At 47.8% G+C, this 16,570-nt stretch overlaps 1 protein-coding gene across 6 annotated transcripts in view; it reads right to left on the minus strand.

The window, feature by feature from the left end:
- The window catches only part of LOC119966204 (calcium-binding mitochondrial carrier protein Aralar2), a 413,059-nt gene that overhangs the window by 324,983 nt on the left and 71,506 nt on the right, over positions 1-16,570 (minus strand). For all 6 annotated transcript variants that reach the window (XM_038797538.1, XM_038797535.1, XM_038797537.1 and 3 more), the window contains one exon: positions 10,791-10,933. In XM_038797538.1, coding sequence (XP_038653466.1) covers positions 10,791-10,933 — 143 coding nt within the window. The remainder of the gene's footprint in view (positions 1-10,790; positions 10,934-16,570) is intronic.

The following is a 16,570-nucleotide window of genomic DNA, read 5'->3' on the forward strand; positions in this document are numbered from 1 at the left end:
TTCTTCAGCCAGAGGGTGGTGAATCTGTGGAACTCTTTGCTGCAAAACGCTGTGGAGGCCGAATCACAGGGTGTCTTTAAGGCAGAGATAGATAGTTTCTTGATTAATAAGGGGATCAGGGGTTATGGGGAGAAGGCAGGAGAATGGGGATGAGAAAATATCAGCCATGATTGAATGGCGAAGCAGACTCGATGGGCCAAGTGGCCTAATGCTGCTCCTATGTTTTATGGTCTAACATGAACTAAAAGGTATGATCTCAAAGAGGATGAAGGGGAGTTCCAGTTGTGACAATGGAGTGAGTGGTCACACACAGGGCAGCTCCTGCTTAAAGGTACAGAACAGAGCTCTTTTTACCCGATACTGGGTGGAATTTTGATGAAAAGGCAAAGGTGAATGTTGGAGGAGTAGTTTATCCCAGGAGTGGTATGTCTGCTGGCTATCACACCCGGCAGAAAACAGTGCTAGTTGGCTGAAAAGTTAGAGGGAGCCTTTGTTGAAATAGCCACTGTAGGCATGCAGACGGGGGAAGAGCTGAGGCAGGATGGGAGGCCCCAGATGGAGGAGCTGATGCCGTTTATTAAAGACAGATTCTGCCGGCAGAGGATGGAAATGCGTCAGGATCGCTCAAAAGCTATTGAAGAAGCCGTGGCACCCCTGAAGAGTTCTCTGGAACGGGTGGAGAGGTGTTTGGAGGGGCAGTGGTCGCAGATTCGGGAGATCGAAGGAGTGATCTCGGACCACAGCGATCGTGTGGTGGCTCTGGAGTCGGATGTGGGGCTTCTAGGGGACCTGTGTAAAACATTGAGGGCAAAGGTGGAGGAGCAGGAGAATCCCTCAAAAAGACAGAACCTGCGAATAGTGGGGCTGCCTGAAGGAGTGGAAGGTGCGAGTGCCATGACGTACGTCTCAAAGATGCTGGTGGGGCTGGTAGCAGAAGGGGTACTATATAAGGAGCCTGAAGTGGACCGAGCGCATAGGTCCCTGAGGCAGAAGCCTAGAGCTGGGGAGCTGCCGCGGGCAGTGATCATGAGACTCCACAAGTTTGTGGAGAAACAGATGATTCTGCGATGGACCAGGGAGAAGTGTACCTGCAACAGGGAGAGGTAAATCGTCCGAATTTATCTGGACATCTGAGCCGACGTGGTTTTTCTGCAGGAGATGCACCTCCGTGTGAAGGACCAGGTTAGGTTAAGGAAGGGGTGGGTCGGGCAGGTTTTTGACTCGGAGTTTGACATGAAATCGAGGACAGTGGCAATTTTAATGTGCAAAACAATGGGATTTGAGAGTGTGAAGGAGGTGAGGGATCCGGGTGGGAGATGTGATTGTGAGTGGGTTATTGTAAGTGGCACCAGTGGTGTTGGTAAATGGATATGCCCCAAATTGGGATGATGTGGGAATTATGAGGGGTTGCTGGCAGCGATCCCGGATTTGGCCATGCACCAGTTGATCATGGGAGGAGATTTTAACTGTGTCCTGGAGCTGAGATTGGGTCGGTCGAGCCCCAGGTCGATGGGTAGTGTACAAATGGCAAGGGAGCTGGGAGGGTCTATGGAGAGGATGGGTATGGTGGGCCCATGGAATTTTCAGAACGGAGGGGGAAGGGATTTATTCCTTCTTTTCACACAACCATAAGGTGTATTCGAGGATTGATTCCTTTGTAGTGAGTCGGGAGATTTTGGTTGGGGTGGAGGGGCACAGTATGCGGGATAGTTATCTCGGACCATGCCCCCACTGGCTGGAGATTCGGTTTAAGAATGGGATGAGAGCAGAGGCCGGGGTGGAGGTTTGACTCGGGGTTGTTGGCGGATGGAGGTTTTTGTGATAAGGTGCGGGCGGCGATTAAGGAGGATGTGGAATTGAATCAGAATGGAGAGGTGTCAATGGCCAAATTTTGAGAAGCATTGAAGGTAGTGATCTGGGGGGAAATTATTTTGTTTAAGGCTCGTGCGGATAGGGAAAGGAGGGAGGAACATTGACCGTCTAGTGAGCGAGATAGTGGAGGTGGACATGGAATATTTGAGGGTGCCCACTGTGGAGTGATTGATGAGGAGGTAAATGTTGCAGGGGCAGTTTGACAGGCTGACAATGGGGAGGGTGGTAGGGCAACTGCATAAGGCAAGAGGGGTGCAATATGAGTATGCGGAGAAGGCGTGCCGCATGCTGGCACACCAGCAAAGGAGGCAGGCCGCATCCAGGGAAATATTGAAGATGCGGATAGGGGCTGGGGATGTGTTGTCGGAGCCAGGGAAGATAAAAGAGATGTTTAGGGAGTACTACCAGGCACTTTACGAGGTGGATCCGGGGGAAGAGGAGTGGGACACGGGGCGGTTTCTGGACATGCTGGAATTTCAGGCAGGTGTTGGAGGAGCCCCTGAGACTGAGGGAGGTGCTGGATAGTATCAGGGGTATGATCAGGGAAGGCTCCGGGCCGGATGGGTACCCGGCGGAATTTTATAAGGAATTTGCGACGGACCTGGCATTACATCTGTTGGGGGCGTTTAATGAAGCACTGGAGAAGGGGGAGTTGCCGGAGACAATGACGCAGGCATAAATCACACTAATCCCCAAAAAAGAGAAGGACCCAGTGGAAGGTGGGTCGTATAGACCCATATCACTATTGAACATGGATGTGAAAGTATTGGCTACATTATTGGCGGGGAGGAAGGAGGACTGTCCTGGGGGTAGTTGCAGAAGATCAAACAGGTTTCGTGAAGGGCAGGCAGCTCGCGAGTAATATAAGACGGCTGTTGATGTGGTGATGAATCCGTCGGCGGCTCTGGTACTGGAAGCGGGGGTATCCATGGACGCGGAGAAGGCATGATCGGGTGGAGTGGCGGTACTTGTTTGAGGTTTTGGGAAGGTTTGGGTTTGGCTCGGGATTTATGGCATGGGTGCAGTTGCTGTATGTGGCACCAAGGGTGAGGGATAGGACCAATGATATAAGGTCACAAGTTTTGACTTACACAGGGGTACGAGACAGGGATGCTCACTGTCACTGTTGCTGTTTGCACTGGCCTTAGAGACGTTGCCGATGGCTCTCAGGGGGTCGGCGAAGTGGCGGGGGATTATGAGGGGACAGAGAGAGCATCGGGTGTCGCTCTATGCCAATGACCTCTTGCTGTATGTTTCGGATCCGGTGGAGAGTATGGGAAGGATTAAGGGCCTGCTGGGGAGGTTTGGAGGATTCTCGGGGTACAAACTGAAAGTAAGGAAAAGCGAGGTGTTCCCAGTGAATGAGCTGGGACAGCGAGCTAATTTCGGTAGCGAGGGATAGGTTTAGGTATTTGGGCAGTCAGGTAGCGAGGCAATGGACTGGGCGCCATAAGTGGAACTTAACAAAGCTGCTGGAGGAGGCCAGGGAAGAGCTTAGGACTTGGGGTACACTGCACTTAACGGAGGCGGGGAGGGTCCAAGTGGTGAAAATGAATGTTCTGCCGAGGTTCTTGTTTATCTTTCAGGCTCTCCCAATCTTTATACCAAAGGCCTTTTTTCGGAAAGTGGACACAATCATCTCGGACTTTGTATGGGTGGGGAAGGTGACGAGGTTGGGGAGGACCCTGCTTCAGAGGCAGAGGCAGCAGGGGGAGGTTGGCATTGCCAAACTTGCTTCATTATTATTGGGCGGCGAATGTGGTCAAGGTGCAGCAGTGGTGGGAAGGAGATGGGGTAGAGTAGGTTAGGATGGAGGAGGAATCTTGTAAGGGGTCTAGTTTGAGGGCTATGGTGACAGCAGCGTTGCCAATGGCTCCGAGTAGGTATTCATGGAGCCCAGTGGTGCAGTCCACGGTGAAGATATGGAATCAGCTAAGGAGGCATTTTAGGTGAAAGGGATGTCGGTGCTAACGCCGCTGTGCAAGAATCATGGGTTTGAGCCAGGGGGGATGGGTAGTGTATACAGGAGGTAGAGGGAAGTGGGACTGGTCAAGGTGAGGGATTTGTATTTGGAGGAAGGGTTCGTCATCTGGAGGAGCTAAGGGAGAGGGCAGAGCTGTCGAAGGGGAGTGAGTTCAGGTGTCTGCAGGTTAGAGACCTTGCGCGAAAGGTCTGGAGGGGTTTCCTAGGTTGTCAAGACACACCCTGACTGCCGCTTCCGGATGTGGAAGGTGAGGGAAGAATTGGGGATAAATACAAGTGGCTGGGGGAGCAGAGAGGCGAGGCGGTGAAGATCAAGGAGAAATAGGAAGGGGAGCTGGGAGGGGAGATCAATTGGGGAGTATGGAGTGAGGCACTGCAGAGGGTAAACGGGACCTCCTCTTGTGCAAGGATGAGCCTGATACAGTTTAAGGTGGTGCACAGAGTGCATATGACTCGGACGAGAATGAGTGTGTTCTTTCAGCGGTGTGAAAGGTGTGGACGGGGGCCAGCAAATCACACGCACATGTTTTGGGGTTGTGAAAAATTGGGAAGATTCTGGACAGAGTGTTCGTGTGCTTAGCCAGGGTGGTGGAGGGGGAAGTAGACCCGGACATTTTGGTGCCGATATTTGGGGATTCAGAGAAGCTGAGGTCATGGGAGAGGAGGAAGGCCGATGTCGTGGCCTTCGCCCGATTGCATGGCGCCGAATTTTGCTGGAGTGGCAGTCGACATCGCCACCTGGGGTAGCGGCTTGGTTGGGTGACCTGTACGACTTCCTGCGGTTGGAGAAGATAAAGTATGAGTTAAGGGGCTCAGCGGGAAATTTGAGAAAAGGTGGGAGATGTTTGTGATCGTGTTTGAGGAGATGTTCATCGCAGGGGGGGGGGGGGGGGGGGGGGGAAGGGTGAAAAAGGGGGAAAATCTGTAGTTGATTGTTGGGGAGTATGTTTCCCGGGATGTTTATTTGCTGTAACTTGTTTTGATACATGTTTGTAATAAAATACATTTTTTTTATTAAAAGAGGATGGAGGAACAGAGAGACCTGAGGCTGCAAGAAAAAAGTAAACAGGATCCTTGACTTTATTAACAGATGACTAGAATATAAGAGTAAGGAAGTTGTGCTAAACCTTTATACAATACTGGTTCAGCTAAACTTGAATATTGCATTCAATTCTGGGCACCACACTTTAGGAACAACATCAAAGCCTTGGAAAGAGAGCGCAGAAAATGTACTAAAATAGTACGAGGACTAAAGAACTTCAGTTAAGTGGCGAGACTGGAGAAGCTGAAGTTGTTCTAATAATAATTGTTATTGGTGTCACAAGCAGGCTTACATTAATACTGCAATGAAGTTACTGTGAAAATCCCCTAGTCGCTACACTCCGGCGCCTATTCGGGTACACAGAGGGAGAATTCAGAATGTCCAAATTACCTAACAAGCACATCTTTTGGGATTTGTGGGAGGAAACCAGAGCAACTGGAGGAAACCCACGCAGATACGGGGGAGAGCGTGCAGACTCCACACAGACAGTGACCCAAGCTGGGAATCGAACCTTGGGACCCTGGTGCTGTGAAGCAACAATGCTCACATTACAGTGCCACCATGCTGCCCCTCCTTAAGATCAGGAAAGGATAAGATTTTAACGGATTTTTCAAAATTATGAAACTGGGACAGCACAGTGGCATAGTGGTTAGCACTGCTGCTTCACAGCACCAGGGATCCAGATTCAATACCGGTCTTGGGAATTGTCTGTGTGAAGTCTGCACATCCCATCCATTGACTCCATCTACACTTCCCGCTGCCTGGGGAAAGCGAGCAGCATAATCAAAGATCCCTGCCACCCGGCTTACTCACTCTTTCAACTTCTTCCATTGGGCAGGAGATACAGAAGTTTGAGAACACGCACAAACTCAAAAACAGCTTCTTCCCCACTGTCACCAGACTCCCAAATGGCCCTCTTATGGACTGACCTCATTCACACTATACCTTGTATGCTTCATCCGGTGCCAGTGCTTATGTAGTTACATTGTATATCTTGTGTTTCCCTATTATGTATTTTCTTTTATTCCCTTTTCTTCCCATGTACTTAATGATCTGTTGAGCTGCTCGCAGAAAAATATTTTTCACTGTACCTCGGTACACGTGACAATAAACAAATCCAATCCAATCCACATTTTCCCCGTGTCTGCATGGGTTTCCTCCGGGTGCTCCAGTTTCTTCCTGCAGTCCAAAGATGTGCAGGTTAGGTGGATTTTTCTTGGATTGATTTACAGGATGTGGGTGTCACTGGTTAGGCCAGCATTTGTTGCCCATCCTTATTTGCCCTTCAGAAAGTGGTGGTGAGTTGCCTTCTTGAACAGTCCCCAATGTATAGATACAGTGCAGTTAGGAAGGGTGTTCCAGGATTTTGACCCAACGACAGTGAAGGAACGGCACTATATTTTCAAGTCAGCATGGTGAGTGACGTGGAAGCAAATCTCCAGATGGTGGGTTTCCTCAAGTATCTGCTGCACCTGCCCTTCTAGATGGTGTTGGTTTGGAAGGTGCTGTCCAAGGAACCTTGGGTGAGTTCCTGCAGTGCATCTTGTAGATGATACAGATGGCTGCCACTTTTCGTCAGAGGAATTTAATATTTGTGGAAGGGGTAGCAATCAAACGGGCTGCTTTGTCCTGGATGGTATCAAGCTCCTTGCATGTTATTGGAGCTGCACTCATTCAAGTGGAGAGTATTCCATTACACTCCTGACTTGTGCCATGTAGTTGGTGGACAGGCTTTGGGGAATTAGGAGGTGAGTTTGACCTGCTCATGTAGCCACAATATTAATATGGCTAGTCCAGTTCACTTTCTAATCAATGGTAACCCCCAGGATGTTGATTGTGGGGATTGTGGAGACTCAGCGATTGTAATGCCATTGAATGTCATGGGGTGATGGTTAGATCATCTCTTGTAGGAGATGGTCATTGCCTGACACTTGTGTGGCACAACTGCAACTTGCCACTTGCCAGTCCAAGCCTGGATATTATCCAGGCCTTGCTGCATTTGCACATGGACTGTTTCATTATCTGAGGTGTCGCAGATGGTGCTAAACATTATGCAGTCACCTGCGAACATCCACACTTCTGACCTCATGATGGAAGGGAAGTCATCGATGAAGCAGTTGAAGATGGTTGGGCCTCGGACACTGAGGAACTCCTGCAGTGATGTCCTGGAGCTAAGATGATTGACCTCCAACCACCACAACTATCTTCCTTTGTGCCAGTTATGACTACAACTAGCAGAGAGTTTGCCCCTGATTCCCATTGACTCCAGTTTTGCTAGGGCTCCTTGATGCCGCACTCAGTCAAATGCTACCTTGATGTCAAGGGCAGTCGCTCTCACCTCACCTCTGGCATTTAGCACTTTTGTCATTGATGGAACCAAGGCTGTAATGAGAACAGCAGCTGAGTGACCCTGGCAGAACCCAAACTGAGTGCCCATGAGCAGGTTATTGTTGAGTAAGTGCAACTTGATAGCACTGTTGATGACTCCTTCCAGCACTTTGCTGATAATGGAGTGTAGACTGATAGCACAATAATTGGTTGGGTTGGATTTGTCCTGTTTCTTGTGTACAGGACACCCCCAGGCAATTTTCCACATTGCCAGGTAGATGTCAGGTGTTGTCATTGTACTGGAACAGCTTGGCTAGGGAAGCAGCAAGTTCTGGAGCACAAGTCTTCAGTACTATTGCTCGAATATTGTCAGGGCCCATAGTGTTTGCAGTATCCAGTGCCTTCAGCCGTTTCTTGATATCACGTGGAGTGAATCGTATTGACTAAAGTCTGACATCTGAGATGCTGAGGGCTTCTAGAGGAGACCGAGATCGATCACCCACTTGGCACTTCTATCTGAAGATTGCTACGAATGCCTCAGCCTTTTCTTTTGTACATATGCGCTGGGCTCCTCCATCATTAAGGATGGGGATATTTGTGGAGCCTCCTCCTCTAGTGAGTTGTTTAATTGTCCACCATCATTCACGGCTGGATGTGGCAGGACTGCAAAGCTTAGATCTGATGCATTTGTTGTGGAGTCGCTTCCCTCATTCTATTACTTGCTACTTATGCTGTTTGGCACACAGGTAAGTCCTGTGTTGTAGCTTCACCAGGTTGGCACATCATTTTTAGGTATGCCTGGTATTGTTCCTGGCATGCCCTCCTGTACTCTTCATTGAACCAGAGCTTGATGATAATGATTCAGTGGGGGGATATGCCGGACCGTGAGGATGCAGATTGCAGTTGTACAATTCTGCTGCTGTAGATGGCCCATACCACTCATTGATGCCCAGTCTTGAGTTAGTAGATCTGTTCGAAGTATATCCAACAAGAAGGAAAATCACATCTGATCTCATCTTCCTCATCTTCACCAACCTGCCTGCTGCAGATGCATCTGTCCATAACAGTATTGGTAGAAGTGACCACCGCACAGTCCTGTGGAGACAAATCCCGTCATCATGTTGAGGATACCTTGATGTCCTTGATGACCACCGCACAGTCCCGTCATCACGTTGAGGCTACCTTGATGTCAAGGGCAGTCGCTCTCACCTCACCTCTGGCATTTAGCACTTTAGTGCCACACAACACGATGGACGGTATCCTCAACGTGATGACGGGACTTTGTCTCCACAGGACTGTGCGGTGGTCACTTCTACCAATACTGTTATGGACAGATGCATCTGCAGCAGGCAGGTTGGTGAAGATGAGGAAGATGCGATCAGATGTGATTTTCCTTCTTGTTGGTTCCCTCACCTGCAGTCCCAGTCTAGCAGCTAAGTCCTTTAGGAGCAGGCCAGCTCGTTCGGTGTTGGTACTACCGCGAGCGGCCTACTGGGATTGGCTATGCCAATTGCCCCTTAGTGTCCAAAGATTAGGTGGGGTTACCGGAATGGGGCATGGAAGTGGGCCTAGGTAGGGTGTTCTTTTGGTGGGTCAGTGCTGATCTGATGAGCTGAATGGCCTCCTTCTGCTCTGTAGAGATTCTATGATTTTGGCAGTGTAAATAAAGAGAGAAAGTGTTCCGGCGACAGATGAATCAGTAACTGGAGAAAGCAGATTTCATTAGACAGGCTAAGGAACCTGAGACAATATGAGGAACCGTTTTTTTCTTTCCACAAAGTTTTGTGATCTGGCATGCAAAACCTAAACGGGTAATGGAACAAATTCAATTCTCAAAAGACTTGAAGGAAAAGCTGTCACAGAGCTATGGGGGGAAAAACAGGGTAGTGGGGTCATTGGGAACAGGGAACATAATGTATTGCCAGAGAATGGCTTCTGCAGAGACAAACAGCACTTTTTACTGGAAAAATGAATAAATATTTGAAGCAGAGGAAGATACAAGGCTATGCAGAGGATTCAGGCAATGAGATTAATTTTAGGATGCTCAAGTTTTAAAGTGCTCCAGCAAAGAACATGATCGGTTAAATAGTGTTTTTCTGAGCTACAAACCTCTATAGTCCCTTTCTTGAAAGTTGTACAAAATTGGGATAATGCTGCAAATGTGAAACTTGACTTGTTTTGTTTTAAACTATCTCCTTTATTTTTGGTAAAAAAGAAATGGCCTAGAATAGGTTTGGTGAGATCATACTAACCTCTGCCTGGACACAAACCCATGTTATTTGGCTGTCATAGGGAAAGAGACGCAGGCCAAAATCTATAGAAAATTAAGTGCCAGTTTTCACATCATGAAACAGAGAAGAACATCTGGGCCTTTCTGGAAAAAGAGCGAGATTTCTTAGCCATTCAACTGGCGGGATCTTCAGTCCTGCCGAAGCTGAGCCCCACGGAGGGTTCCTTGGAAGCAGGACAGGTGAGTCATGCAAGGGCCCAAAGACTTTGGCAAAACTAGATGTTGCCAGCAGCCAGTGGCTCACCAAATCCACCGTGGGAAAAACACACAGCAGGTGAGCCAGAAATTCCAACCACAGACTTTGAGACTAGTGTGCGGAAGAAGCCCAAAGCCTACTGTTAAGCAGAGGAAAATACTATTTTGTGTTAGCCATTGAGTGGGATTCCAAGGAGAACTGTTTTTCAGTTCAAAGAGTTGTAACTTGTGGAAATTTAAGAACCAAGGAATGGAGAAGCCAGAGTGAGCATTGCTGCTGGAGGTCAGTTCAGGGATACTCAGAACACAAAATGAAGGAACTTTCAAAAGACATTGAAAAACTTGCCCTGGTGCAGAAGGGAGAAGAGCATGCAGATTGTGGGACTTAATCTACAAGGCTACATTTCTGCTGAAAGCATGATGCAAATGGGTCATGAAGTATTTTAGTTGAATTAATTGGTTAGTGGAAGAAGTACCCTTTTTGTAGTTTGGTAAATCAGCTCCCTATTAAGTAATGTACAAGTAGTGCTGATTTAAATTTGTTCATTACAGCAAGTCTTAAAACATGAAATATCACAGTACGATTCTTTCGATCAGTCGCTAATAAATTTATATTTCTTTTTAAAGAAACACGGGCAGCACGGTAGCCTTGTGGATAGCACAATCGCTTCACAGCTCCAGGGTCCCAGGTTCGATTCCGGCTTGGGTCACTGTCTGTGCGGAGTCTGCACGTCCTACCCGTGTGTGCGTGGGTTTCCTCCGGGTGCTCCGGTTTCCTCCCACAGTCCAAAGATGTGCAAGTTAGGTGGATTGGACTTAATAAAATTGCCCTTAGTGTCCAAAATTGCCCTTAGTGTTGGGTGGGGTTACTGGGTTATGGGGATAGGGTGGAGGTGTTAACCTTGGGTAGGGTGCTCTTTCCAAGAGCCGGTGCAGACTCGATGGGCCGAATGGCCTCCTTCTGCACTATAAATTCTATGATCTAAAAGGGATTTGTCTCTATGGGGATTATAACAATTCATTTATTAATATGTGTTCGGAGGAGCACTGTGATATTAGCCAGTTTAAAAATATGCTTACCCAGTTTTTGACTGATTCACTGCACCTGCAAGCAACTTTACTGTCTCAGGATTGGATTCCATGCCATTACGCAAATTCAAAAATCTTCTGACAAAGTCGTCTGGTGACATATATCGCTCTCCATTCTTCTCAACAGTTGCATACTGAAAAGAACAAATCATTTTTCATCAGTATATAATAATGCTTATAGCTTGGGCAAAGTGCTTTAACTCCCAAATTATTCTCACTACGAACATTTCGTGACATGGTTTCTCGGTATAAATAACACTTGCATGTTTTTCCCAATTTAAAAAAAAATTCTTTCCTGACATGCAAGAGTCACTGGCAAGGTCCACATAAGTTGCTCATTTCTAATTGCCCTTGAGACGGTAGTGATGAGCATAAGCTGACTTCTTGAACTGCTGCAGTTCACTTGCTGTGGAATTAGGAAGGGAGTTTCAGGTTTTTGACCCAACGACAGTGAAGCAACGGCTATATGGTTTGAAGTGAGGGTGGTGTGTAGCTTGGGGTGAGAATTTAGGAGATGATGGTGTTCCAACGCATCTGTTGCCCTATTGATAGCGGCTTGGTGAGTTGCTGCAGTGCTTCTTGTCCACAGTACATATTACTGCCACTGTCCATTGGTGGTGTAGATAGTGAATGTTTAAGATAGTGGATGGGGTGCTAAACAAGTAGGCAGCTTTGTCCTGAATGATTTGGAGCTTCTTGAGCATTGTTGGAGCTTCACACATCGAGTCAAGTGGAGAGTATTCCGTCCCACTTCTAACTTGCACCTTGTAGAGGAGGGAGTATGTGAAGTTAGGAGATGATTAACTCGCAGCAGTATTTTCAGCCCCATACCTGCTTTTGTAGCCATAGTATATATGGCTGATCTAGTTAGGTTTCTGGTCAATGATAACCCCCAGTTTATCGATTGTTGCGGGGGGGATTCAGCAACTATGCCGCATTGAACGTCAAGGGAAAATGGTTAAGATTCACTTTTGTTGGAATTGGTCACTGACTAAAACTGACTAGAGTAAGGAAAAAAGTATCCAAATTAAATGTTGCTTCCTTAAGAGTATAAGACTAGGGAATTAATAACACGAAAAAAGGAAATGGCAGAAACCTACAACATCTGAGGGCAGCACGGTAGCATGGTGGTTAGCATAAATGCTTCACAGCTCCAGGGTCCCAGGTTCGATTCCCGGCTGGGTCACTGTCTGTGCGGAGTCTGCACGTCCTCCCCGTGTGTGCGTGGGTTTCCTCCGGGTGCTCCGGTTTCCTCCCACAGTCCAAAGATGTGCGGGTTAGGTGGATTGGCCATGCTAAATTGCCCGTAGTGTCCTAAAAAGTAAGGTTAAGGGGGGGTTGTTGGGTTACGAGTATAGGGTAGATACATGGGTTTGAGTAGGGTGATCATTGCTCGGCACAACATCGAGGGCCGAAGGGCCTGTTCTGTGCTGTACTGTTCTATGTTCTATCTGTCTTCCCGCTAGATGACACAAAAAGCATCCCAAAAGTAGCAGAAAATCAAAAGGCAAAAGCAAGGGAGGAATGTAAAACAATCACTATTGATGGAGGAAAACCAATTCGGCTAAAGGCTGACAGACCCCTGGACCAGATGGCTTGCATTGGTTGCAATCATACAAAATACCCAAGAATCTGGAAATATCCCAGCAGATTGGAAAACCACAAATCTAACACTTGTATTCGAGAGAAGAAGAAGACATGTATCAGTAAACTATAGGCCAGTTACCCTAGCATTTATCACTGGAGAAATGCTGAAATCCATTATTAAAGAAGAAAATTGTTAAAATAGTTTTATGTAATCATTTATGAAATCATGCTTGACATATTTATTAGACTTCTTGAAGGATGTAACAAGCAGGCTGGATAAAGAGAAACTAGTAAATAATAATAATCATCGCTTATTGTCACAAGTAGGCTTCAATGAAGTTACTGTGAAAAGCCCTTAGTCGCCACATTCCGGTGCATGTTCGCGGAGGCCGGTACGGCAATTTAACCCGTGCTGCTGGTCTTGTTCTGCATTACAAGCCAGCTGTTTAGCCCACTGTGCTAAACTGGCCCCTCCAAATATGGGGAGCGGGATTCTCTCACCCCGGGGCTGGGCAATCGCCGGGCCCGGCGTGAATCGCGCCACGCCGCCCCAATGGCGGTCTGCCGATTCTCCGCCGGCTCGGTCGGCGCGGCGCCAGTTGGGGGACGCCCAGCGATTCTCAACCGAGGATGGGCCGAGCGGCCACGCTAAAAAAGCCAAGTCTCGCAGGCGCCATCCACACCTGCTCTTACCTGGCGGGATCTCGGCGTGACTGCATCTGAGGGCAGCCTGTGGGGAGGGATGGGGGCTCCGCTGTGGCCTGGCCTGCGATCGGGGCCTACCGATTGGCGGGCCGGCCTCTCGGGCTGGGGGCCTCTTTTGTTCCGCACCGGCCCCTGTAGCGCTACGCCATGTTGCGTCGGGGCCGGCGCAGAGAAGTGGGCCACTGTGCATATGTACATTGGCACCGGTCCCACTGCGCGTGCACAGACTTGTGGCGCCCATCTGACGCCGGGAATCAGCAGCTGGAGCGGCATAGGTCACTCAAGTGGCGTGCTGGTCCCCTGTAGGGGTCAGAATTGCGACTCCTGAGGACATGTTGGCACCGTCGAGAAACGCAACGGCCTTTACGTCGGCATCAACACTTAGCCTCAGGATCAGAGAATCCTGCCCAGTGTATTTAGATTTCGAAAAGGTATTTGATAAGGTGCCACAATAGTTATTACGCAAGGGGCGCGATTTAATCAAATGAGAACCATGTCCCATAGCGAGCACATTTAGTCGCGTTCACAGTGCCGAGAAACACAACACTATCCAACATAGCTCCGATTAGATATGGGGCCTCAGCGGGGAACACCCCAACAAGGCTGCTTTGCCCCATTTTCTGCACCGAGAAGCTCCACTTGCCTGAACTCCTCAGTGCAGGGACATAGTTTTTAAATGGCGTCCCAATCTCTCGAGCCCCTTACGTGACCCTTGAACCCACTCCCTGACCTAATCACCGCCGCGCAAAACATTGCATCGAGGGCTCGAGAGATCTGGATGCCATTTAAAAGTAGTGTCCCAAATTCTTCCTGCACTGAGGCGTTCTGATGAACAGGGTTCCTCAGTGCAGGAAACGGGATTAAGTACGGCCTTGGTCACATGTTCACTATTATGACCCCGTATCTAACCAGAATCGCATTAGATTGCATTGTGTTTCTCGGTGTTGCGAGCGCTGGGAAACACATGGCTGAAAGTGCTCGCTGTGGGACAAAGTTCTCATTTGGTTAGATCATGCCCCTTGTGTAATAATCTTTGATTACAGTTTACCTGGGTCAGGTTTGTTCTCGCCCCATTGAATGTGTCCTTCCCCAGAGTATTTATTTTTACTCTTGATTGCTCGTTGTCTTTTCCATCACATGGTTGCACAATGTTTAGCACTGTTGCTTCACAGCTCCAGGGTCCCAGGTTTGATTCCCGGCTTGGGTCACTGAGTATGTGGAGTCTGCATGTTCTCCCAGTTTCTGCATGAGTTTCCTCCGGCTGCTCCGGTTTCCTCCCACAAGTCCCAAAAGACGTACTGTTAGGTAACTTGGACATTTGGAATTCTCCCTCAGTGTACCCGAACAGGTGCCGGAATGTGGCGACTAGGGGTTTTTCACAGTAACTTCATTGCAGTGTTAATGTAAGCCTACCTGTGACAATAAAGATTATTTTTTCTAATAAACTTAAAAATCATATAATACTTCAATCACTGTTGTCTTAATGCTCCTGTACCAATTCACCTTAACACACTTTAGAAACTCCTCCTCCTCCCCCCCCCCCCTCCCCCCTATGCACTGTCTGTATTATTACTGTCTATGTTGGAAGTCATGCTTTGGCTTATCCTAAGGGAAATTAGAGATTGGCCAAGAAAAACAACAGCTTTGAGGATTGGGAGCAGTTTAGAATCCAGCAAAGGAGAATCAAGGGATTGATTAAGAAGGGGAGATCAGAGTATGAGAGTAAGTTTCGAGGAACATAAATTCTTCTACATGTATGTGAAGAGAAAAATAAAATGTAAGTCCCTTACAGACAGAAACAGAGGAATTTATAATGGGGAACAACGGTGATGAATATAGAAACTTCAGATATATTGAATGGTATGTATTTGACGCAGTAAGGGTTAAAAGCGTGGGTTAATGTCTGACTGATGCAGTCACGTTTTGAAAAATCCTGGTTTATGTAAAGAAGGTTCCCTGGGAAATAGATAATTAGAGACATTGTTTTTGGCCTCAGTAAGATGATGTAGTTAGTGGGAGAAGTTACAGGCTGGAGCAGTCAGGTGTCGAGTTTCAGTTTCTGGAAAAAGGCAGATTCATAGGATCCCTACAGTGCAGAAGGGGGCCATTCAGCCCATCGAGTCTGCACTAACCCTCCGAAAGAACACCCTACCAAGGCCCGTCTTCCTACCCTATCCCCATAACCCCATCTAACCTTTGGACACTAAGGGGCAATTTAGCATGGCCAATCCACCTAACCGGCACATCTTTGGACTGTGGAGGGAAACCGGAGCACCCAGGAAACCCATGCAGAGACAGGGAGGAAGTGCAAACTCCACCCAGTCACGAACGGTCGGAATTAAAGATTTTATAGCAGAGCACTTAGGGAAATAGTGGCAGGATCAGACAGAATCAGCATGGATTTACAAAAGGGAAATTCATGCTTGACAAATCTACTGAAATTCTTTGAGGATGGAACTAGTAGAGTTGACAAGGGGGAGCCAGTTGATTGATTTAGACTTCCAGAAGGCTTGACAGTGTATAAAATTAAAGTGCATTGGATTAGAGGTAATGTATTGAGATCGATAGAAAACTGGTTGGCAGACAGGAAACTAAGAGTAGGTATAAACGGTATTTTACCAAATGTCTGGCAACGACTAGTGGGGTACCGCAGGGATTGATGCTGGGACCTCAGCTATTCACATATATTAATGATTTAGATGAGAGAACAAAATTTATTATCTCCAAATTTGCAGATGACACAAAGCTGGGTGGGAGGGTGAGCTGTGATGAGGATGCAAAGATCCTTCAGTGTGATTAGGACAAATTGCATGAGTGGGCAGATGCAGTATATTTTGGATAACTGTGAGGTTATTCACCTTGTTAACAAAAACAGGAGGCATGAACGGCCATAAATTAAGAAAGGGGTATGTGCAACAAGACCTGGGTGGCCTTGTACACAAGTCATTGAAGGTAAGCATGCAAGTGCAGCAAGCATTAAATAATTCATAGAACATACAGTGCAGAGGAGGCCATTCAGCCCATCGAGTCTGCACCGACCCACTTAAGCCCTCACTTCCACCCAATAACCCCTCCTAACCTTTTTGGACACCAAAGGCAATTTAGCTTGGCCAATCCACCTAACCTGCATGTCTTTGGACTGTGGGAGGAAACCGGAGCACCTGGAGAAAGCCCACGCAGACACGGGGAGAATGTGCAGACTCCGCACAGACAGTGACCCAGTGGGGAATCGAACCTGGGACCCTGGAGCTGTGAAGCTACAGTGCTACCCACTTGTGCTACCGTGCTGCCCATTCAAATGTATGTTGGCCTTCGTAGTGAGTACAGGAGCAAGTGATGTCTTACTGTAATTATACAGAGCTTTGGTATGGCCATACCTGGACTATTATGTGCAATTGTGGTCTCCGTATCTGAGGAAGGATGTTTTCGCTACAGAGGGAGTGCAGAGAAGGTTTAACAACTGATTCCTGGGATGGCAG

The sequence above is a fragment of the Scyliorhinus canicula genome, chromosome 5 (genome assembly GCF_902713615.1).
Source record: "Scyliorhinus canicula chromosome 5, sScyCan1.1, whole genome shotgun sequence".
Classification (NCBI taxonomy): domain Eukaryota; kingdom Metazoa; phylum Chordata; class Chondrichthyes; order Carcharhiniformes; family Scyliorhinidae; genus Scyliorhinus; species Scyliorhinus canicula.